Source organism: Phlebotomus argentipes, unplaced genomic scaffold, assembly GCF_947086385.1.
Source record: "Phlebotomus argentipes unplaced genomic scaffold, Phlebotomus argentipes genome assembly contig_2, whole genome shotgun sequence".
Classification (NCBI taxonomy): domain Eukaryota; kingdom Metazoa; phylum Arthropoda; class Insecta; order Diptera; family Psychodidae; genus Phlebotomus; species Phlebotomus argentipes.
The window spans coordinates 5,452,192-5,478,198 of NW_026776162.1; the positions used below are offsets into that span (position 1 = coordinate 5,452,192).

At 36.7% G+C, this 26,007-nt stretch overlaps 2 protein-coding genes across 2 annotated transcripts; one reads left to right on the top strand and one right to left on the bottom strand.

Annotated features, from left to right (window-relative positions):
• The first annotated feature begins 192 nt into the window (after positions 1–192).
• LOC132264766 (GTP-binding protein Di-Ras2) lies at positions 193–6,282 on the top strand. Its single transcript, XM_059765083.1, has 5 exons — positions 193–709; positions 817–885; positions 3,238–3,333; positions 3,405–3,662; positions 3,792–6,282. The coding sequence occupies exons 1-5, from the start codon at positions 641–643 to the stop codon at positions 3,957–3,959; spliced, it is 660 nt and encodes a 219-aa protein (XP_059621066.1). The 5' UTR covers positions 193–640; the 3' UTR covers positions 3,960–6,282.
• A 1,614-nt stretch (positions 6,283–7,896) lies between these two features.
• On the bottom strand, positions 7,897–23,247 carry LOC132264755 (calexcitin-1). Its single transcript, XM_059765066.1, has 7 exons — positions 22,961–23,247; positions 12,385–12,445; positions 12,242–12,294; positions 12,046–12,165; positions 10,255–10,331; positions 9,341–9,476; positions 7,897–9,275 (listed from the first exon to the last, which is right to left on the bottom strand). The coding sequence occupies exons 2-7, from the start codon at positions 12,440–12,442 to the stop codon at positions 9,165–9,167; spliced, it is 555 nt and encodes a 184-aa protein (XP_059621049.1). The 5' UTR covers positions 12,443–12,445; positions 22,961–23,247; the 3' UTR covers positions 7,897–9,164.
• Between the last annotated feature and the right edge of the window lie 2,760 nt (positions 23,248–26,007).

Sequence of the window (26,007 nt, forward strand, 5' to 3'; positions counted from 1 at the left end):
TGGCATTTCCTCTGAACGAGACGTCCAATGGTCGTTTGCGGACAGCAAGGCCAAGGAAAATCGTCAAGTGGACTTTCCAGTGGGGACGGCACGTTCTTGGATAAAGCTTCCAGCCGGCGGGGAGGTTTTGGCCCGTTATCCCGGGAAATTTTCACCGAGTTTCCATTGAGTGAAAATTTGCGGGGTAGACTGGAAGTGGTTAAGAGTGCGGCGTTCCCGTATCACGGAAAATCTGTCAAAATTTTCATTCTCCCAACATCGCATTTTAGTTCTCGTTTTCTACCTTCTTGCAATCCTTGGTGGCTGCAAACGAACGAACAAGCCGTGCAAAACACGTCCAACGTTACATCGAAGCTCGCGGAAAGTGCCCTTCTCGGACCAGATCTCTGGGTGTTTTCGCGGAAAAGGGGTCCACTGGTGGAAGATGATAAGAGTGAAAAAGTGATTGTGGGTGTTTATCGCGCTTCATCCTCGCATCGGGGGTGCATATGTGAGGGAGAGACTGGCTCAGTGCTGTCGTTGGGTGAGGTAGAAATCGCATCTCGGGCGTCAGGGGTGTCCCTGGAGCAACTTTTTTCCTTGTCGCACGGTTCCAAGAAAAGGCGTCAAAATAGCAGCCAAGGCGTTGAAACTGGGCGCGATGCCAGAGCAGAGCAACGACTACAGGGTGGTTGTGTTCGGTGCTGGTGGCGTCGGGAAGTCCTCTCTGGTAAGTCACACCCCAGCGTTGAGAGCAGCTGCCGTCACAGGTGGTCAAAATAGCCGGGCGTCCATCGAAAATAGCCCTCACTCAAAATACACCCTTACCTTCTGCAGGTCATCCGCTTCATAACAGGCAGTTTTCGTGACTCCTACATTCCCACAATAGAAGACACCTACCGTCAGGTGAGAAGCGATACCTATTTTAACCACCTTAAATATCACATTGGGGCGCTGGGATGGGCGGGGAGGTGCCCAATCATCCGTTCCGATACGGAAAATGATGCGAGGGGTTGTGCAAAAGCAAACAAATTTTCCGCTCACTTTCCCGCTCCGAAAGCCACTGAAGCCTTTAGGTGATGCATATACGTATACCCACGTTAGCAGACGTGAATGGTTTCTTTCCAACTGTTTTGGAGAAACATATTTAAGCGTTCTTTTCGGCTGAAAATAACCTCAGTTGAAAGGCGTAGGTTTAATTAGTGGGTAAAAGCACGGTTTAATTGCCTCAAAACAATACAAATAGAATCATCAAATCGGTGATTTGCTAATGAAAATTGGAGAAATAATTTCCCATCGGACACCCCTAATATTGCAGATTTCTAACAGCTGTTTTCACAGCATTGTCACTCCCTCAGAACGTTTTTGCACTTCTTTATGATAATTTCACAATTTATTGTGAAAAACAGTTTATCGGAGAAGAAAATATGAAGCGAAAAAAGGGTTAAAACGACAGAGAAAAATCTGGCAACCGATCCAAAAATTCATAGTGTGCTAAGCCCGTAACGCAAGAGTTTACCTCGAATTTTCTTTAAAATTCCCCTGCATAAAGGATCATGTTATTTTCCATCGGAATTTCCATTTCTAAAAATAGATCATTAGCCCTTCTACCTTCGCACATTGATGAGCGCTTAAATATTATATTGACTCACCCCTTGGGATGCGATGTGCTCGAGTGGAAGGCGCGTGGGTGGTCGAGTGTAGGTGGGCTGAGACGTCTCTGTGGGATTCGATGGATCACTGTGAATGCATTTTAATTTTTTCCACAAATTGATATCTGCCAGTTTGCCTTGGAGGTGTCTTAGCTCTAATCCGGGCTATTTTCCCCGTCAATCTGCGGAGCTTAAGCCCGGAGGCGGAAATAGGATTCGCTCAAGTCAAATGGGGGGCCTTCCGACAAGTGGCGACCCAGGATCAGCGCCACCCCCACAGTTGCATTCCACGCAGTGGGAAAATCTCTTCTCGCATGACCTTTTCTGACACCGAATCGGGGCGCTTCATTAAATTATTCGTGGGCTGTGAAACACCCCCAGACACATCATGATGTCGCTCTCTCCTTTTTTGTTTCTTTGATAAAAATTCTTCGAATTCTCATAAATATGTTATTCACAGATGACTCCTGTGTGGGCCAATCTGGGAAATTATACGAGGGCGTGATGAAATTGAATGTGTAGGATGTTGTTTAAAAGTGTCGTAAATTTTTGATAATTGCCTTAAATCAGTAATTAAAATTTCATCGATATTTCTGGGCATGATAATTTAATGAATGGCACAGGAATAGCGAAATGTTTACCCTTTTTCCACGAAAATTTCCAGGGTATTAGGAGTTCGATGATAGCATTTTCCTGGTGTAGCGTGAGGGAGGGAATCAATATAATGCCAACCTTTGGCAATTTGGTTAAAATAATCCGCAAATATGTATACCGGGAATAATATTTAGCATAGAAAATCACTCTCTGATGTACAAAGTCGATATTAGACTGAAGCATCCATCAATAAATTATGCCACGAATCATTTGGTTGCACAATTGGCATTTCGGTGGGAAAGCTCATTCAATGAATGCCAAGAGAAATTAATTTGACCTCATTTTTCTGATTTGACATGTTCATTGAATGTTTTTTTCTCTCCTCTCTATTATAACTTTTCCCCGTCTTCAATGCACTACACAAAGCACAGTGAAAATTTAAAATGTGCGGCGAAGGAGGGTTATAAATAGGGGAGAGAAAGAGGGTGTTTCATGTGCGTGATCTGGCCTTAGGGGAGGTCACCAAAAATCGAAATGGTTGTTCAGGAATTACATACAAGATGCCTTCAAATTAGCACGAACTACAAGAGCGCCTGAAACTCTATTATATGTATGTGTAGAATTTTCCTCTCTGGCATTTCGTAAATTTATTGGGAGCATTTTTGCTCTATAAATCCTTTTGCAATCAATAAATTCCATCTAAGCTCCAATAAACATGAAATTGACAGAAACGGTTATATTAACTGAAAGTCTCAAATGAATACTTTATTGTGAAATAATTTAATTGTGAAATAAATTTTCAGGGATTGATTGTTATCAATATCATGCAAAAATTAATAGTGATTTGAGAGATTTCTTCTGGGAATATTACAGATTCATGACTGGGGTTTGCTTTAAATTAAGGATATTCTCATCCCTGCGGGTATAAATACACCTCCACACACGTGTGATGGAGAGTAAATAAAATATGAGGACACTGAACTCATACGAGCACTTGTGATTTCTTCAACAGGTAATTAGTTCCAACAAAACCATATGCACACTTCAAATAACCGACACAACAGGCTCCCACCAATTCCCGGCCATGCAAAGGCTCTCCATAACGAAGGTATGCACATGAGGCTCAAAGTGTGTGTGTGTGGTTTTTGCAGAGGATCAATTTTCATCTGCCTTTTGCAGGGCCATGCATTCATTCTGGTTTACTCGGTGTGTTCGAAGCAGAGTTTGGAGGAATTGCGTCCCATTTGGAATCTTATCAAAGAGCTAAAGCCCAACATTAGTGATATACCGGTGATGCTTGTTGCCAATAAATGCGACGAAAGTGCTGAGTTGCGCGAAGTGTCAACGGCTGAGGGATCCACAGAAGCCTCTCTCATGGGTGTTTCGTTCATGGAGACGTCGGCAAAAACAAATCACAATGTTACAGAGCTCTTTCAGGTACTGTTAACAAGCGTGAAATGTGTGCACTGGAGAGTTCAATGGGTGCAATGCAGCTCAATAGATCTCATAGTTTTCCACACACACACAATACTAAAACTGTACATTTTCTCCACCCACAATTTACAGGAGTTGCTGAATATGGAGAAGAACCGAAGTGTGTCTCTGCAGTTGGACGGCAAAAAGAACAAGAAGTCTAAACCGAAGAAGAATAAGGATGTATCGAATGGAACCATAACTCAGGAGGGCGGCGAGGGGAGTAGTGGGAATGCTAAGGAGAAGTGTCATGTAATGTAAAGCTATATAGAAAATGTGGACATGCATGAGAGGAATCTCAAGAATTTTTCAATCGTAAGTTTCTCTCCCTTTCAAATTAATCAATCTGATGATGGTGAATGAATACAAGAGTATATTTTATTATTGAACTTTTATTCGTAAAGGAACTTTAATAGTCGTAAAGTAATCTTGAATTAAACAAAAAAAAACTGTAAATATTTCATCCAAAGTGTGTATATGAATTGAAAAAACTTTGATGTATATAAATACTTGAGGAAGACAAATTGTTTTATCACCCAGTAATATTTAAATTCCATTTAGTCAAGCTGTATTGGGAATACTTTTCACTCCAATTTATCAACTTTACTTCGTGAATTAGTATGACAACAAACTCAGAGTAGACAATTTGTTCCATAGGTGAGATAAACTACTTGTTGTTCAGTAACACTTTTGCTTTCATTTGTAGCTAACACTCAAACGAATTTGTCGTTATAGTATTTGGTTTTAATAGAGTTGACAAAATGTTAATTGCCACACTTGTACTTACAACTGGAGTTTGTCAAAATACCTTCAAATTGACACCATTTGCAGCACAATGAAACGATTCAATGAAATATTTCCGTAATAGTTTTTCTGTGACCGAAAAGTTAATATTAGCAACACGGTAGATTAGCTGATATGTAGTATTGAATAAAGGGGAAGGAAGGCAAGATGATTTCTCGAAGAAATATTTTCACCAGAATTTACACATGAAAAGACATTCCAATGTGAAAACATTACATATATAGCAATGTTCTAATATATTTTTTGGGTTCATTTTTTGAAGAATCACATATCATCCAGCAACAACTATACATATTGCATAAAGAGATTATGAAGAGAAAAGAAAATTAGTCAAACCGAATTAAAGTGAGAGTGAGAGAAAAGTGGATGTTTAGAAAAGTAGTAGATGAGAGTGAAATTTTGTATATTTTCTCAGTTAGTTTAAATGTCCTTTAGAGATCTCTTAGTTTTTGTGACAAAGAAAGTTATAAATTATTGCTTTTATCATAGATCTAAAAGAAAAAAAATACCGTATGTATAAATTTCAATCAGAAATAATGGGATCAATTTTTTAATTACTTTTAAATTAGTCATAATTGACTCTTAAGCATAAAAAGAATATGTGCAATCTCGATCTTTTGTATTGATTTCATTTTGAATACATTCAGCACAACATTATAACATAACCCTCCGCAATTAGATTGCATTTATCCCTTTAATCGACTTCACCAGGCGTTTATTAAACGTGTAGAAATATCATTTTGATGGACATAAAGAAGCTTTGGGAGGTGAACAGCTAAACTACACTTTTTCAAAAAAAGATTCAATACTAAAAGAGAAAAAATGACATTAATAAATAGAAGCTACGCGTAAGAATCAAATTTTGGGCTTGTAGACAATGAGATAAAAGAAGAAGAAGAAAAAAAATCATAGGATTTCAGAGAACATAGATTATTTCCTTAATATGAATTATTACTAGATTTTAAGCAATTATAAATTCCCCTAACTAAAAGAAAATGAACAACAAATAGACGAATGAAACATTGAATTTTAATGAAGCATATTCAAGGAAAAAAAAATCTGCTTATAATTGTATTTGACTTCTTAGAGAAATTTAACGATAAAAAAGGTAGAAAGTAAAGTAGATAAGAAAGATGATATAAAAAAAACATCGGCTGAAGAAGTGGAGGAAGAAAAATTTGACAATAGTTCATACGTTATAAGTTCTATCATAAATAATTATAAATTGTTACTAAACACGACACTGAACCACTTACGAATTTCTTCATTTCTCTGGCATTTGCTGCATTTCTCACCATTTTTCTTCGATTATTAATTTCTAATGATGAAACACACACACAAATTGGAAACGAATTCACACGATTAATGATAATGTTGCTCCTTGTAATGTAAAATTTGCGCATATTTGTTGATAAACTTATACATTAAAAACATACTAAAAGGAAAAAAATGAAGAGGAAAATATGAAGTTATAAAAAGCTTTAACATTGAAATTGACTATTTAAAGAGAAAAAAAATGTTGCAGTATCATCTGAAGCAAATATGAAATGGTTTGCCTTAAATAAATAAAAAAAAAATTGTTACAAAATGTTGCTTTCCCTGTAAGAAAGCGATATGTTTAAAAAATGAAAAATGGAAGTTGTTAGAACATGGCCAAGTTCACAAGCGATTTATTGTCGGGAAAATATTCACTTTAACTTGTTATTTTCAACAGGAGGAATGATGAATGGAAATCGAATATTTCAAACAAATAAACTATACACATTCCAGATAAAAAAAAGAGAGAGAAAGAAAAGAACACAATAGTGAGCAAAAGCTAATGTCTTTGAATGCAGTTATTGCAATTATAAACATCTAAAAATCTAATTATACAAAGATAAGACGAATTCTGAATCTAAATAACCACAACAGAGAACGATTCTGTTTATGCGGAAAAAATTGTTTCATAAGAAATATAGGCATTTTTTATGGGAGTGGAAATGATGTATGCGTACAACGAATTACACTTATATAGTGACAAGCAAAATTTGAAGATGATGGCGGAGAAACTAAGTGAAAAATTGTATATTTATACTTTCCTATCATTTAAATGTTGGATTAATTGGTTTAGTAGAGAGATCTTGAGCATCTAACTTTGTAGTTTTGTATGTTATGATTTTTTTTCTATTCAGAAATGATACACAGAAACAAATGAACAGATACACCCAAATTTACTGTTAAATATGAATCAAGTATTATTATATATACACAATTATAATCCATTTTACTTCAATAAAGTTGTAAAAAAAAGACTTGCGCTCTAGTCTAATTTTTTAATAGTGATTTAATAGAATGAACCTTGAGAGCTTTCTCAGAGTGAAGCTCATCTTGATTCTGCTGAAGGTGCATTATTAAATTGTGCTTTAATCGACTATGTGTTACAAAAGCCTTTCTTTCCGAAAATTCAAGCAAAAATTTGACCCAAATTCGCCAAAGTGAAGCACTTCTTCGCAATAATGTTATGACATTGAAGCTCTCGGCAAAGTAAATTGGAGTGAGAATTTGGCAAAAAGCACACAAGTAAAGGCTTTCAAGAAATTTGATTTGTATTCCAGCAAAAGTTGTTTGGACTTTTCGTGAAGTTTCACAACAAAAACTCTTTGCACCACACATAATAAGGGAGAAATTTCAGTTGGACAGCCAGAAAATGCTGATGACTGAGTGTATTGCAATGACATTGTGGATGGCGAATGGATTTTTTTCTTCTTTAAAGAAGTCCATAAAATGTGTATTTCCTTTGGCAGGAAATATTGTAAATACTGCCAGGATTAATGGTTGCATTCGTCATAAAATGTTGAGGCGTTATATTTTTTATAGCTCCTCCTCGAACCTTGCAAAAATTCTGGAGTGACATAAAATGCATCGCATGATTTATATCACTCAAAATGGGATTTTTGTAGCACCGTCCATATAGGAGATTACCTTCAGAGTGTCGTTCCCTAGCACTTCAGTCATTTTAGAGGCCAGAGGAAATTGAGGTTTGTGCCAAATGCTGACAAATACATTTTGATATATTCTTGAAAATTGACTGTTTGCCAGGGGAGCTTTTGCTCACAATTTCCTCACATGAGTGGAATCTATGAATACAAAAATACATGCAATTATGTATAGTTATGCGAAACGTGAGAATGGAAAGTAATTCTGAGAATAGTGTGGTAAAGAGGTTCTGGAGTGATTCTGAAATATGTACATAAAATATATCCTTCCCATGAAATATAGGAAGATTTCACGATGTTTCATGCATACCTGAAACGTGGAACTGCGCTGCTTATCCGCACTGAAAATCAGCAAAAAGCTTATGCTCTTCACGTTCAAAACGATGAAATTAATGCGGGAGAAAAAGTACACAATCCCCTTTTTTGCATCCAATAAATTTTACTTTATTTATTATCATATCGAAGAATAGTTTTCACAACTTTACAATGCTTCACGAAACGTCACATACAATTTACCCGTCATCCTAACAAATCCACAATTCTTCGATTAATTAAATTGAGTGGACTTTCCCCGTACAATTGTGATAACGCTCGAATATACTGTCTACAGACGAATACAATTGATTTTTATCCATGAAGAGGTTAGATTTTTTTTGTGTGTGTTTGGATACTTTCACAGTAACTTTTGATTGAAAGAGCATTTTGTTTTAGTCACAAAGTTCATACTATTGTTTCTCAATTCTTCTTTTGAATCAGTTGAAGTGAAGAGATGTGGATTTCTGCTACTTTTTCTCATTTCGCAGAAGTTAAAGTTAATTCCAATCGCAGCTGGAGTTCATCTGAGAAAATGTGTAACACCAAACAGTCATATATTTGTTTAAGTTTCATCAATTTTTTTTTGCTAAAGTATATCATACTTTTAATTCCTGACAATGTTTTGTGAAACTGTTCGCCACCTTCAACTCTATACACTATCAACAATTCCTCATAATATATTTTGTGCTTCATCTTAATTGAGATTATTTTTCATATTTTCACTTTAAATTCATCCCTTGTTCCGTTCACAAATTTAAAAAAGATGTATTGCAATGCACAACAATTGTATTGACTATATAGTTCGATCATAAAATTATACTTTCTCGCACTTGCAGAGAAAGTTGCTGTTGTTCTTCTTTTTTTTCTTCTTTCATAGAGACTTTTAAGAGATAGTACAAGAATGTGAAATGTTACAAAGATTCCAATCTAATTATATCACACCTAATTCTTTTCTAACAAAAAATTCTCAATCGTCAGATTTTTTTGCTAAGATTAGATTGAAGAAGAAACACTGTTTTTTCCTACTGCGCACCAATTACTCCGCATTTTCACGATCGTGGAGTTTTGAAATTGAAGAGTAAATATATAATATATAATATATATTAATATGAATATCAGGAATGTGAAAGTTACATCCTTGGGCTTGCATCAGGCAGAAAATATACTTGGAGAAAAGTGATAATTCTCTTTCACTTGAATTATTTTTCATCTTCAGAACTGATTGTAAAATTTGAGAAAGTGAACAGGAAGAATTACTCTCTGGCAGTTTATCTAATTTATCTCACTATTTTCCTTTTTAATGAATATTCGTTTCTTTGTGATTCCTTATTGACCAATGGTGAATGCTCAAAAATCTCCGCTGCTTTTTGATTTAGAAAGACAAATTTCCAAAAATGTAGTTTCCCGGGGCAGACGGGTCCTCCGATGCAAAGTATTCACGCCACAACTCAGCAAATTCCTCACGAGTCACCTCCTCGGCGCCCTGTGGTGGCAAAAATGTATGGCTTTCAATATCTGCACACATCCCTTCATTGGCTCACTTCATACCTTGGACATTTTTGCAAATGCTTCCTCACATTCCTGCTTGTCTGTGCCGTAACTTGAGCAAACTGTTGCAAACTCCCTGGCATCAATTGTGCCGTCATTGGAAGCATCCTCCAAATCAAACATGAAGTTCATGTATCTGAAGGTTAGGAAGAGATTTATAGCGATTAGAATTGCCTGTCTTAAGCATACCTTTTGCTATAACTAAAACCGCAGAATGGATGTTCCGCTTGGAGGAGTGTTCGAAATTGTCCTTGTTTTAGTTTCTGAACCCACAAAATCGATTCAATTCTTGTGCTGAGATTTTGCAGGGAATAAATTTCATATTATTCATTATCCGCAATATGAAATTTCTGTGTGCCAAAGATATGAAAACCTACTATTTGAACTAGAAATCGGTGTGAAAGATAAATTAAAAACTTAGATGATGAATAAGATTTTACCATAAACTTTGGTTAACATCGCCTTTCAGTGGCTTTTTTGCCACCAATGCCAGAAACTTTTTGCAATTGTCAGAAAGTCACGCAAACTTTCACATACTTATAAATGTCCGAGTCTTTTTTCTCTCTCTCCAATTCTACTTTGCAAGTTTATAAACTGGATTATGAACATAAAACACTTTACTGGACGTATTAATTGAAAACCCCATTCGTTCAATTTGTATGCATTAATTGTTATTTCAATTTGTGGTTAGCACATTCTCAATTCGCATTTATCAGCAGCTCTGTGCGATATATTATAATAATATTCCGTCAGGTATTAACACACATGAAATGCTAAATACTTGATTATAATTGATTTTTGGTCACGCGGTGCAGACATAAACATATTGAATGACTAATTTAGCAAATGTTTACGATTGTAAACTGATTAAACCGAATTACTCTACTAATAATCACACAGCGTTTCGCATTTACCTATGCTGCCAATCCATTACAGTGCTGGGATCCTTTGCGTATGCGTCCCACATATTACACCACTCTTCCACGGACACCTGAAAAAAAAACCACGTCCAGTGTGTAAATATGCAAAAACATTAATAGAAGTCCTCTTTATTTAAGGAGATTTGCTGCATAATGAATCTGTCTGTGAAGCTTTCGGTCCCTTTCATCTCTCTGCCTTTGCGAATAAAAGTATGATGCATAGTAAATTGGATGGATGTTGCCCTGGATAATTTGGCGCTCACTGTGTCTCATACTGCCTATATGAATATTTAATTATACATAATTAATTTTCATTGCTATAAACCACTAATTTTCACTCCCAAAGCTCAGGATTTGGCTACAATCCGCCAGTCGCCTAATGCACTCAGCACTGCACTCGGCTATAGTTTTATCATTGCAATTAATAAATCTGCTTCTTGGCTCGCTTGCTTTCCGTATGAATAAGTAGGAAATTCTGCTTAGGACATAACACTATTTGCATTATGCATAAGCAGAAACAAATTGTGATGAAGATCTTAAACGAAACATTAATTCTTCTTAAATGCATATACTTGTGTAATTAAATGATTCAGTGTGATAGAAGAAATTGCAAGGAAGCCTCAAGACAGAGATTACTCTTAAAGTATGGCTGCAGAGTTACTGCAGAGTCTCTAAATACAGATTTACAGTGGTTTCATTTGCTCCTGTCTACAGATCGTTTGATGTTGAGTGAAATTAGATTGTTCGTTGGATGATGTAAAATCACTCTCGACTGGCAAAAGGGTTGAATGTGTCTATTGCACGGAAATTAATTTGTGTTTTCAGAAAGCATCACAATACAGAATCACATCAAGCGCCGCAAGCAAATTAAATACATCGCAATTTGGATGAAGGGATTCATTTAACATTTCCAATTGTCAAGGGAGTAAAAAATATTAACATGTACTTTCATCTCATTTGCAAATCAATATTAATTACAATGGCAAATTCGTAATTAATATTCCATTTCCGATGCTCTTTGCTCACCAAATTCATCTCGAAATGAGTGATTATTCCACAGTAATATGCGAGTAGCTATTCCTTAACTATGAATAATAAGGAGCGAATGAAACTTATAATTAGCAATTCTAGTCTAAAATCAACATTTCATTGCACAATAATCCGTCATGCAAGCCTTGTGAAGTTTCTCAAAAAGTTTTTTAATTAGGCCGAAGCATTTCTTTTCTCTAATTTCTACTTTGCAAGGCAATTGTTCTTTAATTTACTTCCGCTGAGAACAGTCAACGATGGAGCGACAGCGCATTTTATAACAGAATTGGGGCAACAATGACGTTTTCGCCAAACGCTCCGTTTTATGTATTTTTAATAAAGTAGATTGCATGAAGTTCTTGTCATGCGTTACTTCTCTTAACTTAAGAACAAAACTTTTACTGTTCAAACGCTGACGATATGAGATTTTCATGCTTTGTTGATACTTTAATTTCGTGTTTGTTTGACGAAATTTGTCATTTCTCACAACTTTAAGTGTTTCTGCCGTTGGCTATTCACTGTTTTCTCTTTCGATAAACACCTGAATTAGAAGCTTCACGAATTTCTGTGAGCACTCCAAATTAACTATACACAGTATTATGGCTAGAAGATAAGTTTCCCACGAGATTTGTATGAAATCCCTGCAATAATCTGCGTATTAACGAATTTCACGTAACATTCATTATCTTCCAAATTAGAATGAAGTCATAAATTTGAGATGAAAAATTACTTAGAGTGTAAATTTGCGATGCATACCTGACCATCGTTATCCTTGTCTGCTTTGGAACGTAGTCCTTCCCAGATTTTTATCATTGATTCATGAATCTCTGTGCTTTTAGCTGAACCAGCCGGCCATCCACGAAGCGTGCATATTTTCTGTTAATTGAGCAAGAAAGAAGAAAAAAAGGATAAACGAGGGAGAAAATAATGCCATGAAACTATTGAATCTCACTTCAATGGCCTGCTCAAAGTCTTTGATGTCGATTTCTCCACTCTGATTGACGTCTACACAGCAGCGCAGCAATGCAAAGAAAAATATATTTTTAAACTCGCCAAGAAAAAAGTTTGTACATTTATATTGAAATTTTTCCTCACCGAAGAAAACATTGAACACGTACAGAAGCTTCTTTTTCCGAAAATCCGAAATAGACATTTTCTGAAAGAAAGAGATCTTTTTGAGCAATTGAAAATGTAAAGGAATAAGTTGGGAAAAAAATCTTCTTAACATTTGTGAATACGAAAAACTCCATAAAATCCTGTACACAAAGTGTGTGAGTTTATTTATATTTGTACTTAAGAAATGTGTCTTTCTCTGTCGCATTTTTCTTAACTTGAGTGTTTCTGAAGACGGTCTTATAACTAGTTGTGAAAATAAATTGCAATTTACCTTGGAAATTACCATCATCCATCTCTGCTGATTTTCTTTATTCATTCCCCGTTTATATACTAAATCCGTGACCCAAATTTTAACTAGATTTTCTGAAAAGAATATTTTTTGAGCAAGTTTGTGAAATTCAATGTTGGTTAGAAAATTGATTTCGTGGTTTTCTCTCCATTCACCACGACAAAAAAACAGCACACTAACTAAACTTTGCCAAACCCCATTTTACTAAAATACATTCATAGCGATATTGCAATGCAGTTTCTCAATCAGAGTGAATGTTTCCCGAATATCTCCGGATGATTAGTTTCTGTGAACTAACAATACACTTTGGTTTACATTTAATTACGAAAAGTACTACAAGAGCTTTTTTGTTCTCTGTGCTTGTTTAAACTCCAACTGACGAGAATAGAAAAGACGTCCCTGGCGAACAATTCCATTTGTTAGGGACACTTTGACTGGCATTCCAATGAAGGAAAGCTCCCACGAGAGGATTGTCAAATGAGCGAAAGTGGGATAAAAAAGGAAGGTGAAATAAAATTCTCACAAAATAAATCACCGCCTGAATATTCAACATTGATTAAACGATTGATCTATAGTCGCGCTGCAATTGGAGTTTTTATTTTTCAGTGAAAATTCTCTGTTCGTTGGTGGCTTTCAGATGCGGTTCATGTGGTTCAGCATTCTGATGCAGTTTGATGCACTCATGCACGCTTTTATGCGAGTTAATGTCATAAATAGGATTTCTGGGTGTTGTCTTTAATGGAAAAAGCACGCTGGAGAGCTTTGCAAAAACTCATCTCTCTGGTTTGTTGATTGCTGCAACATTACTTGCTGGTTCTCTCTCGCCTTTGCTCAATTACATGATATGATCCTTTGTTTAAATATCGCCCTTATTCTCCTCGCAATTGCAGTTACAAACTCTTGAATTTGTCACACACCGTGTGCATATATTCCCTTGCTGCCATTGTGTGCCCTAAACGGATTGCAACATTCTTGAAGAATTCATTTCAAGTGTCCGTTTATCGAGGGAGCGCACAACTTGTCTCCTCGACACTTTTCCAGAATATTTTCTTTCGCTCTCCGTCACTTGTAACCTTTTGGTATAACAAATAAAAGTGCAATTTGCCACGAGGATCGGGGGGAAAAGGAGGAAAAATAGAGAGCGATAAAAAGCTCCCAAGGACTCTGTGAGCGAACTTTGTGTGTTGAGCACGTACAAAAAATTATGTACAGAGTGGCTATGTAGGTATACATTTTCGCCAAAAAGTACTACGCTTCATGTAACATGGTACATTAACACTATAAACTCTGCTGATGGCAGAAAAGGCGGAAGAACATTACCAAAACATTCTAATTTCACACAAATAACATTGACTTTGAGTGGTACATCCAGACTTTATCCCGCGCTTTTTCGCAAGTCATAAACATCGAGGCGATATGTTTGAGGAAATTGTTTGTGCAAAAAATGTGCCTGAAAGTTATTGCTTTTTGCACCCCTCCAACATATGTATAGCAAAGCAAACGATACTTAATATAGCCCTCTTTCTTCCTTCGTGTGACTTTTCCATTTATCTGGAATTTTTCCGCATCAGCAGCTGAAAATTACTCAGCTTTTTACTAAGTATCTCGGTAATAAAGTCCATTGAATTATATACATTTACGATTCTCCTACAAAAAAAAACTGTGAGCGATGAATAAAAATTCACCACGCGCATTCGAATTTCCTCAATTGAGGAAGTCATTAGAAGTCATTCTTTCCGTTATCAATTGGTACAAGATGTATTCAGAGCATAATGATTATAATGTACATTTATATAACAATTTGCATTTTCAATTCAGGAAATTGAATACACACGTTTTATTTAATCTCCATTGGTGAATTTTTTGCACATTCAAAAATAAACACACAAATGAACATGAATTTCAATTCAGCCTTCAAATTCAAATGCTGCACCAATTGCAAGTCCATTTTGCCTAATCTCCTGAATTTTCATGTTAAATCGCCAGCACAGACTCATATCGTTTATTGTTCTTATCTGGGATGCAACTGCTGATGCTGGATATTTAGTAAAGTGCATCAACACTCTGTTTCCTGATTCAAATATTTTAGCACTTGTAATGCACCAAACGGCTAGCAATTAAATTTGTGTAGACATGCAAATGTGATTTCCTGAACTGCAATTTTGCACTCAAATTAAAACAAACCTAAAGCTATTTTAGTTTTGCTGAGATATTACCACGGTTATTCATATGCATTACTTGAAAGTATCGATTAATTTACGAGGTCCAACTTTAAGGGCAACTTCAAACTGAGCAATCAATATTCATGCTTTTTCGCTTAACATGGAAGAAGTGGCGATGCATAAACTGTTCGCCATTATTCACAATATCGATGGACTCATTTGGGTAGGCTTTAAAGTTCTCCTGGTGATATCGTACAAAACTCAATTACTCAAATTTATTTACTCTCATAAACAACACTTTAAGCTTAATATTCCGTGTGCACACGAAAAAATGAAAAATTCACCGCAATATATAAGGACTTATTGCAGCAATTTTTCAATTCACCCACAAATTCTGGGGAAAATCCTTGATGAAACAACAATCTCAATGCAGGAGAATTTGCGAAGAAGCGCGCCTTTTCGCAACAACTCTGCAGTGGATGCTCTCTTCGCAACTTAATCTTTGTGGAATTTATCATGGTGTGGATTATGACTACCAGATCTAATTAATGTTCTACATGTGATAATAAACTGCCTGGTAATGTCCGAAAACAATTTATTTTAATTGGTGAAGATTATGACTTTCCTTTTCAAATTTAATTACTTGACAATTTTCTCGTGGCATTTGTGTCCCAGAACATGGCCTCACACCATAAATTCTGTAATTAACTTCCATTTAATATTGTACAACAATGGGCAACATAAAGGGAATGAGGACGGCGGACAACTTTGCCAGTGTTATGAGTAATTTTGAGCGAAATTCCCAAATTCCATATTACAAAAGAGAATTTTAAGAATATTATTTGAAGTTCCACCCCAGCGAAAAGTTCCTTGAGAACTTGCACAATGCAATCTTTGTGATAAAATACACTCGGCGTGACAGTGTGAAACTGCTTCTGTGGCGAGAGAGCTGAATAGCGAGGTTACATTGTGTCTGTATACTTCAGACAGTATACATATGTTACGTATAAGTCTCTACATTAGCAAACTTTTGCACGTGGACTTAAAATTTTGGTGTTGCAAAATTATTCTAATCAATTTTAAGCGGGACGAATGAGATAAGAAGCTTTTCTGCTCCAAAGTGGCCCAGGGTTCTCTCTTTATTTGAATTTTGGGTCACGGTGAATTTTGTTTTTTTTTTATTCTTAATTATTCTGATCCTCAAAGCGCAGAAATCTACCAGAGAGAGAAATTCTATGGAATGTTGTCGTCTTAAATCATAGAAGAAAAATACCTTTATTTTGCATTATTACTGCCCTTTCGCACTCAACAGGCTGAAAGCGAGTGAATGTCTTGCTAACAAAGCATGTTCTTTGCGTGATAAAGAAAAGTGCTATTTTCATAAATTTCCACCCCTTCGTACCACAATATATACTGTGCACCTTTCACCCCAAGTGAGCAATTGAGAGTGGCAAAATGCACTCTTTCGACCATAATAAACCCACACACGAATGCTTGCAATCATTTTTCACATACAAGACGAAAATAAATCGATAAACTATTCATTTGCATGAGGAAAAAAGTAATTTTCGCATGAAAAAGAAACCACTCCATTCATCATTTTTCTACTTTACCTGGTGCTTCATAAATTTGCTCTAAAGGAACTCTCTCGAAGGTGGGTTTAAGAATGTCTGGAATGTTTCAAGTGCATTCAAATAAAGAACATGTGTTTTTACTCAGGAAATTGGAATTTTTGCTTAATCAAATCTATTATTCCAATAGCATGGACAATTTCACAAGGATAATATCAGTTTATTACTTTCAAAATACGTCTATTTGTACCACCTATTAAACTTCTAATTGCTGTCACAACTATTTTAGTCATGGCTAATATCCATAGAGAGTGGTGAACCCCATGAATATAATGTTGTATAAAGAAACTTTCAGTCACTCTCAATGTTCAAAGCTCCACATCGCAATATATGCGTTCTAGTTACTAGTAAATTTTATGATATTGAAACACTGCAAAGTTGCCCAAAAAAAACTTTTGAAACTTTTGCCAAAACTCCAACACAGTTTCCCAAAAATGATAAAGTTCCTGGGAAAATACCAACAACTTGACAATTTGTAAGAGCGCGAGTCCTGCTTCGGCATAAATTTTTAAACCACACAAAATATTCAAACATGAAATGTAAAAAATGCATCTCACGGATGTAGGTAGTTGCCAAACAAGCCAAACATATTGCAATTGTTGAGAAAATTTGTGTACAATCAAATCAATCAAGTGCATTTGCAATTATTCTGCACTAGATTGTCTTCGTGTTGTCTGTCAGTAAAATAGTAAATCATCGCAGTCCTTCATCTGCACAGTTTCCCATAAATTCACGTTGACCCAGGATCAGAATCTCAACATTGGGTAGCCTTCCGAGGCTTATCTGAGCCAGTCAGCGCATTCATAGGTGAATAAAAATTTTACTGTATTTCATATGAATAATGGCTCCAGTCCTATATATCTGTCGTGGTGAAATATTTGGAGGTACACACAATAAACTGTACGTAGGGATCTTTTGAAAATGGGTGCTCTTGCCTTTTTATGCCAAACCAATCTCGTGAAAAAAGGGGAGGACAATTCAGAAGGAATACTTTCCTTTTGTCGAAGAATATAGTCGCTCATTCTACAAACTGACTTTCTTGCTATTCTCCCTTTGTATTCTCGGTCATATTTCGATGACACTTCCCTTCCAATCTTCAGGACAAAATTTCAATGGGATTTGATAGCAGGAAATGCTTGGGAGCTTTTTAGTTCCCATCGTTCCCATGCTTCAAAGGCGCCCAACTCCCTCAGCGGAGGCTGTATTTGCCTCAGCGAATCAATACTTCACCAATAAATCTTCAGAAATTTGTCCATGGGAATGGCTTTTTTCATCATTGAATTCATCTTCTCTGGTGGTGTTATCGCGGTTGGAACTTCCTCTCCCTCTCTTCCGCCCTTAGCACGTGGTATGTGAAAATGGGGAAATTTATCACACAATGAAATTGCTTTGTAATATTTTTACAACATTCCAAATATTACCTCAATTTTCAGTCATGAGCCGCTAAGGGGCGGGGGGAACTTTTCACAATGTTTAACTTCACACGTGCAATATTCTAAAATACTCTTATGGACAAATGAAAGTGGGTTGAATTTTATCACATCGCACGCCTCATTCGTACATCTAGATTTTCGGGGGGGAAATCAAGGAGAATACTTGAGGGTAGCAATACCCATAAATCATCATCACCCCATTTATTGCTCGACAAATAAAGCTCACGGTATAATGAGACGGAGAATTCTTTGTTCTGTGGCGATATTGCCTTAGGGAATATTTTCCGTGTGCGAAACAATCCCTCAATGACAAATTCAATCACATTTTTTGTGCGCTGGATGATCAAAGAGAGGTTATATGTAGTTCCCAGTCATGGGGAAGTCTCGATAAGCCAGTGTACAAATAGTCAGACGAATGAGCGAAACGACTTTCGGGACATTAAATCCCCATCACGGGTTTGTACAGAAGGAAATCCTATTAATTCAACTTGAGGAAATTACACAAAAACACCTGCAATGATCTCCCCAATTCCTCCGCAATAAAACATTGCATTGCATTAAGTCAAATTCAATAGAGTCGTGTCGTCAAAAGGTTGAGAACACAAAGCAGTTCCTCGCGTGCTCAATATAATGCAATAAAACAGCACAAGTTTGTTGGAAAAGTTTTGGAGCAAGAGTGTACAAACATCCCCGCCTTAGACAGCTAATTAAGTGGTGCTAAATTGTGCCATAAATTCACCTACTTCTCTCATCACTTAGCACTTCACCTCTTCGCTTCCGCAGTTCGCACATTTTTATTGCGATTGGCCTTTATTGATTGGACCCTTTCACTGCATAAAAAGCGCAGATGGAGAGAAATATGTAGCACTGCAGTGTCATAAACACCATATGAGATCGACAAATATGACGGATGAGCTTTGGAAGATGCGAAGGGAGGAGCTTTGAAGGGTTGCCTGTTTATTCAAAGTGTTTGCTTGTTTGAGCTACATTTGAATTTCGAATTACTCACTCGGGAAACTCCAAAGGGAAACTCTCAAGAGGGACAAATACAGTGGTAGATCTGAAGCTTTAACTGGGGTGTGCATCAAATGAGATCATTGTCAGCCGAATCGAATGGAAAATTTATATCCTTTGTGCCTTTAATTTTTGCCATAGAAACGACTCTTCCTTCCGAAATTCAGCGTATTAATGAATAATAGTTTGTGGGGAAAAACACTATCCGTATCGTATGTAATTCTGCCAAACCTTCTGAGGGTGAATAATTGCGCAAAATTTGATTAATTATCCAGGTATGCGATGGCTCTTTTGTGCACATATCACTATTGTCTATTTTCATCTCCCATCTTCAACCCTTAACGGCGAACCGCCCGCGTCAAATCCCTGTGGAGGTATTTTGCGAATGAAAAATTAACGCCGAAACAACTTGCAGGTAAAAACTGTTTTTTTTTACGAGTACAGAAACAGAATATTTAATAAGACACGGGGAAGTAATATTAGCGCGAGTGTTTTATATGAAAGGTCCATGAAAATGGTTAACAAACAATGTACTGGAGAATGTCATTTCGGCTCGATAAGTAAGTGGGAAAACAGGGGGAAAACTTATAAGCCAGAAGCTTGGGTTTTTACTCATTTTACGAGCTTATGCACAAAGACACTTCATGTGGTGATAAATTCCATTCTCACCTCTAGCATCTGATATCCTATGTAACGTATAAATTTGTACATTGAAAAGTATGTCTCTGTGCAACTTGTACAGTGTCACATCGGGATTTTTTATCCACTTACAACTGTGTTTTTGTGTATCGAATAAAACATTCATTCAATCCTTTTAGTATTTTTTTGCCAGAAGAAATCAAATGAAAAACTGCGTACCATAAATGCAAAGTTGAAAACGATAAATTTGTTATTTATTACATGGACATTCAAACACTGGATTTATTGGGATGTTCTCCTTTTTTTTTTATTCATAGTCAAATATACGCGTGATCAAATTAAATGTACGTAATCTACAGATTATTGAAATATTTATTAAATTTGAAGAAAATCTATCAGTTATGCTATGATAAGCAGATAAAATTGTAAATTTCTTCCAATCCTGCGTACTTTTCAGTTGGTTTTATTCTACTGTGTATAGCATAAATCATGTAAGACGAAAACTATAGAAAGGCAGCTGGAAAAATACGGAAACAGAGCGGTGTCAGTTTCAAGGAAATTCTCAATTGTGACAGTGCAATTGGAAAGCACGTGCTTCCATCCGTGAAATTGTGAACATATATATTTCCACAGAAGGCTCAAATTCAAAAGGCAACCGTTCAAGTGGCAGAAAGACCATCCAGTTCAGATTCCCAATGAAATCACTCCGCAGTGTAGAAAAAGCTATTCGGATTATTTTATACGGATGGCAATAAAAGCAGAATTAAGATTGGAAACTTTCAATATATGGAAAACATTTAGTGAGGGAAATTAATTTTATAGCGACGAATAACAATATGATTTGCTCCCTCTCTTTCTGATTACGACAATGCCAAAGATTTCGTGTAATAATTTTCTGCATGTGAAAGTTCATTATTTATTAAAAAGCAAATGAGCAGCATCGAAAATAATCCCATGATTGTAAACGCATAACATTATCATTTTCACAATCTCACAATAAGCAATTGCCACAAATATAGAGTGTAGAAAATTATGGAGATAAAATCCGTGACCGAATTCTGAAATTCAAATTTCGTTACCGGATATGCATTTCATTATCTTTTCATTTTCAAGATAGTCCAGCGGCACACAATGGAGAAATTCAAATCCGCAAAATGCGTTGCAACGGAGAATTAGACTCTCTTTCACATGGATTGCATAATTGGATATAAAAATCACTTCCTTCTGCAGCAATTTCCGCTTGTGTCGACAATGCTGTGACAGAGATTTGAGGCGGTCAGAGCGGAAATAGTCTCGATTTCACCCGAAATCGAAATTGATGCAGTGTTACGGTAGTAAATAATTAAAATGGGGGGTGAGACACCCCGTCTAATAGGGACGTACAATGTGTATAGATGTAAACTTAGCATAATAACACGCTCATGCCACATTTCCTCACTTTGACCTCCATTCGATGCCAAAATCGAGGAACCACTCTTGTGGTCATGTGGTACACGAGTTAGTACATACTTTTTGCATGTGTGCTCCATTTGGAAAATAATATGTATGGCAGTGTTCTCTATTCTCCAAATTCTACGACCGACTACCGCCCATCATAAATAAGGATATTTCGCAATGCATATTACATCCTTTCCTTGAGCCACGAACCAACAGCCAAAACCAGCGAAACTCGTCTTTCACCCCCGAAAACCTGCATTAGCAATTGCAATGCGAGTTTTCTTATATAGCGATATTATGGTAAATAATTGATTATTGCTTTATGCTTTCCCTCTCAATTTCTATTACAATAACTCTATCATAAACGAGGGGTGGTTTTATGCGCCTCCCGGGAGCTGCAAAGGATTTCTGGGAAGAATGCAAAATCAGGAAGCTCTTTCGCCAAATTTACGTGAATACCAAAGATACATAGGTGATAAATATTTCATCGCATAATATGGGGAAATATAGTATGATTTCGTATGCTCAAAATATGCTCATGTGTACAAAATATTTCCAGTTTAAAATTCAAATATCTGCAGAATTTGTCACACAAAAATAAAGTTTTAGTTGGAAAATTTCATCCATTATCGTTAATATTCGTAATAACACAAAAGTATTCATCTAAATTCACAGCTAAATTGTCTCTAAAAACTATAAATTTGCCAAATATTGTGTGAACAGAAATGAAAATATTTGAAAAATATCTGAGAATAAAAGAAATAAACTGCGGAATTGAATTTTATATTTTCTCTCTTTATGGCAGAGAAGAAAGGCCTCGAAATTTGCATCCTTTTGAGTAGCTATTATTGCGTCGCTCATTTAGCGAACATGCCAGAAATTTAGTTATGTGTTCTAAAGACGTTCGTGAATAAGAAAGGCTTCGAGGAAATTCTTAAACGATTTTCGCTTAGCTTCTAGAATGCACTAAACTTTTTAATTCTCGTTTATGAAACTTTTGAGAAAAAAAAACTTATCAGATTGCTATATTATTAGTATCGCAAGTGTAAGGAAACCAATTTTCTTTTTCTTTAATTCCAACCATCATCTAGAGAGAATACCCGAATGGAAACAGCAATTTCTTCATCTTCTCATAACTTTCCTTGCCTCTTTTTTCTTTCTTACTCTCACGAGAAAATTCTCTAATTCTGCATTGTGTTGCAAAAAACTACACAATAGAGAAGAGTTTAAAAGATTTTAATTGAATGCGCAAATGTTGGACAAGAGCTTTTTATCCAGTAAACAAAAAGCATTCAGTGAAATAATTATTCACGTGTATTGAAAAATGTCCATTTCCCTCTTGTCGTCCCTGTAAAAACTAGGTGTGTTCTCTGCAAATGGGGTGAATAGGGTGCCAAAAATATTGCCAGGCCTCACTAAAAATTCAACTTCACTCATTGACCTAATTTCAACGCCACCGACTGTATGGCTTGTGAAATTTTTAACAAAATTGCCCAAAAAGCTTCAACCATTTCGCACTTTGTTGCACCTTTTGCCACTTCGTGTTCTCCTGTCCAATCACAATTGGGTAGCAAATTATGGAATTGCGGCACGGAAATCACTCGCTTCATCAAATCAATTAAATATACCATTCAATGTATGACTCTGCATTCAATTTTTCACACTGCCTCACTGCCCATAGTGCAATGAGCATTTCGTGTGGAATAATTATGCTATTAACACCACAATTTTTGAAAGCCAGCACACTATACATTTTCAGCATCTGCGTGGGGGTGCAATGAAAGAGATTTTAAATGTCATGTGAAAAAAGATTAAAATGCATTTTGCATTCTCTCATTTTTAATTTTTCCAACTCTCTCTATACAAATCCACTCCCACCGCGCGCGCGATGCAGGAAAACGCAAGTGCCCATGATTAAGAAATATGCGGGAAAAAGCAGAGGTGACTCACCGCTTTTATCTGTGTGTAAAGTCCAAATATTCAAATTTTATCCACAAAAGCGCACAAATGCCCGCAGGATGGGACTCCTTGGCAAATTTCACTCGCGACCAGCAATTGCAGAAGACGATTGAGACGTGGCTGGGGTTGTGCCAATTCTTGTGGCTCGTTTTCTTTCAATTTGCGCTCGAGGAGTGTTTGCGCGATAGAGTGACTCACAATGGGCCCTCAATTGAGCACTACACACTGTATGGTATGGTTACAAAAGGTACACCCTCACTTGTCGAGAGATAGACGCAGAATGCAGAAAATTCTGCGGAGGTGATGACTTATATACGGGGTGTTCGCCAGTGTTCAGCAGCTTTCAGAACAGCCGTGCACGTTCGTACATGGGCGGCACAGTTGGTGTGAGTGAGCGAGAGAGTGTGTCGGTGGCGCGGATGTGACAGTGGAGCAAATGTTGAATGGGAGCCGCGCTCTTTCCCCCCAATGCAGAAAATTATATTAAAATCCCAACGAACCGGACAACACATGTAATTGCCTGTGCCACTGAGATTCCATCCTTGGACTGGAGCCGAGCCGTGGAGCGCTCCGGGATGCGAGAAAAAGGGTGTCCCGCTTAGGTATTTGGCACACAAGACATGCTCTCCCTCCAAAACTGCATTGAGAGGTGCATGAGGAGCCGTTTGTGCGCACAAGCCCATGCCATATAGGATAGGAGTCCAAAATTCATTGCGATAATGATAACTCCACGACTATTTGTCTCGCCCAGTTTGGGGAAACCAGAACAATGTCAAGAACGGAATAAATCTGCGGTGAATGAGGAGTCAGATCGACCATCCAATGCAGTACAATAAAGTTGGCAGAGTCTCTAACATGGGTCAACCCGCACTCTCGCAAGATGCACAACAAGCTGAGTTTACATATTCAGCACCAGACAAGCTCATCTCATCGCTGGGTATGAACCCATCGAGGGATTTTCGCTCTCTATGCAATCATTCTTCGATTAGAGGAAATGCAATTGCGCGCCAAGTATAGAATTTTAAGTCAGGATTAGTGTTTGCATTTCGCAGAGAGAAAACAAGCACTCTGACAATGGTGCACGACAAATAGTGGAAGTCAATATCAAATGGCAAAAGCGAAGGTTAGAGCTTTGCCAGGACGCTCGAAAGCACAAGAGGTGCTGATGAAAGAGAAAGTCGGCACGTTCAATAGATTGGAAATCAACTACTTCAGCACAACTCTTTCCACCTGAATTAATGATCACATTTTACTGTTCTGCTCAGCAATTACAATACTGCTTCTAATTGCTCCACAGAGTACAAATACTATGGCTGATCGATATGCAAAAATTTAATTTCCTCCGCATTACAGAGAAACCATAATAGAAACTGGGGGAAAAAAATGACAGGATTTTATCTCTGTTCCATAAATTGTTTATGTACAATATCATGTCGCATCTCAAATTGATTGTGAGTGAAATTGCTCTCCATAAAGGACAATGTAATTAGATTAGGCGGATGTACCAATTATGGGGACGACTGATGGACTGGAAAATAGCATTATCTTGAGAACTTTATAATAGATCTGGCCTCTGCAGATAAGCAAAGAAGATTGAGTCGAAATGCAGGCACTGTTGTAAGTGCAAATCTTTTGTGTATTGTGTGTGATTCACTTGGTATGAAAGCTTTATCGTTGTTGAAGCCTTTTGCCACACTGGAGGAATAATTGAAGTAAATGCCAAGTAAATTATTTATCAAAGTTGCAATGGCAAACTTTGCATTCCGGCACATTTGCAAGTTTCCTGTGAAAATTTTGGAATTGTACAATACAAGCAAGGACTCTGCAGAAGTTTTCGAGATGTTCTTTCACATCGAAATACCGCATAAAAGTTGTTGCTAAAATTCATTCAGAATAATTAGCGCATTATTAATAATATGGCTTTTAGTGGTTCTCCTATTTTGGAAACAATGCATTGTGGGCAATAAAAAACTCTGCAAGGCTGCCATTCAGGTGTTAAAGTTTGCTTTATTATCACACGTAAAAGTTTTTATTAATAGCAGGTATTATCGTGGCATCAATACAAAGTTTCTGCATTTTTTGCAGTTACTTCTTATCAGCATTCTGGAGCATTCTTTCAGTTTCATAACCGTGTCTTGGCGTCTGCAAGCCGAAGCAGTGCCAAGGTGACGCATTGAGATAGTTTTTGGGGCATTGCGTGATAATTGGACAGCTTCCAACAAAGAACTGCATATTTACATTATACATATTCCAACCATTTATCTGTGTGGTTGAAAAGTGAAAAACATCCCCTGCAAATGTCCCCAGCAAGGCTCTAACTCAAGGCCAGAATGAATTAACATAAACTGGCTTAATTCACTTTGCTGGGTCCTAAAAATCGATGAAAATACTTTCTCATTGAATTTGGCTGCAGCTGCTTTTGCTTTGCACATATTCAAACAATATGATACTTTTACATCCATTGTCAACGCTAAATCACATTATATTGCTTCAGTGTTACATGCGCTGCGTCGCTCAGCTTGTCTACTCATGCAGGACTTTCTCCAAAATTACCATCACAAAATTTATCCTGTGCTAAATGTCGTCACGAGGGAGAAATATCACATCTTCTAATTACTCTCACACACACAAAATATCTCTAAAGCTCCGTGAAATTTCGTCTTCCAAATTTCAAAATTAGGATTCTGCAGATGAGTTTCATACAATTTAATCCAGAAGCCAATACAAGTTGCAGGGAAGCTCCGTCTTATCGTTATCAAAGTTGGAAGACGAAATTGCGGTTCTATGGCAAGAGCACAATGGATTCGGGGTGATGAATCTTAGTCAAATTTCTATATTATGATCTTGCCATATCTCTATTCTAAATTCACCCATTTCTCGTCGTATTAAATCATATCGACGGGTGGATCGAAAACTATGAATAGTCGATTCATGGTTTACGCCGTACATTTTTTCTAAGAAAATTGCCTCAAATTGAATTTATTCGCATAAAATGATCTTTTTGGTAAACATATTAATTCCAGATTTTCAGAATTCTC

What these genes read in the sequence shown, in the direction of transcription:
- LOC132264766 (XM_059765083.1), top strand. Translation starts at nt 641, where the DNA reads ATGCCAGAGCAGAGCAACGACTACAGGGTGGTTGTGTTCGGTGCTGGT. An exon ending in TAGAAGACACCTACCGTCAG is followed by an intron (nt 886 to 3,237) that starts GTGAGAAGCGAT and finishes TTTCTTCAACAG; the next exon opens with GTAATTAGTTCCAACAAAAC. An exon ending in ATGTTACAGAGCTCTTTCAG is followed by an intron (nt 3,663 to 3,791) that starts GTACTGTTAACA and finishes CACAATTTACAG; the next exon opens with GAGTTGCTGAATATGGAGAA.
- LOC132264755 (XM_059765066.1), bottom strand. Translation starts at nt 12,442, where the DNA reads ATGTCTATTTCGGATTTTCGGAAAAAGAAGCTTCTGTACGTGTTCAAT. An exon ending in ACAAGGATAACGATGGTCAG is followed by an intron (nt 10,332 to 12,045) that starts GTATGCATCGCA and finishes TTTTTTTTTCAG; the next exon opens with GTGTCCGTGGAAGAGTGGTG. An exon ending in CATTTGCAAAAATGTCCAAG is followed by an intron (nt 9,276 to 9,340) that starts GTATGAAGTGAG and finishes TTGCCACCACAG; the next exon opens with GGCGCCGAGGAGGTGACTCG.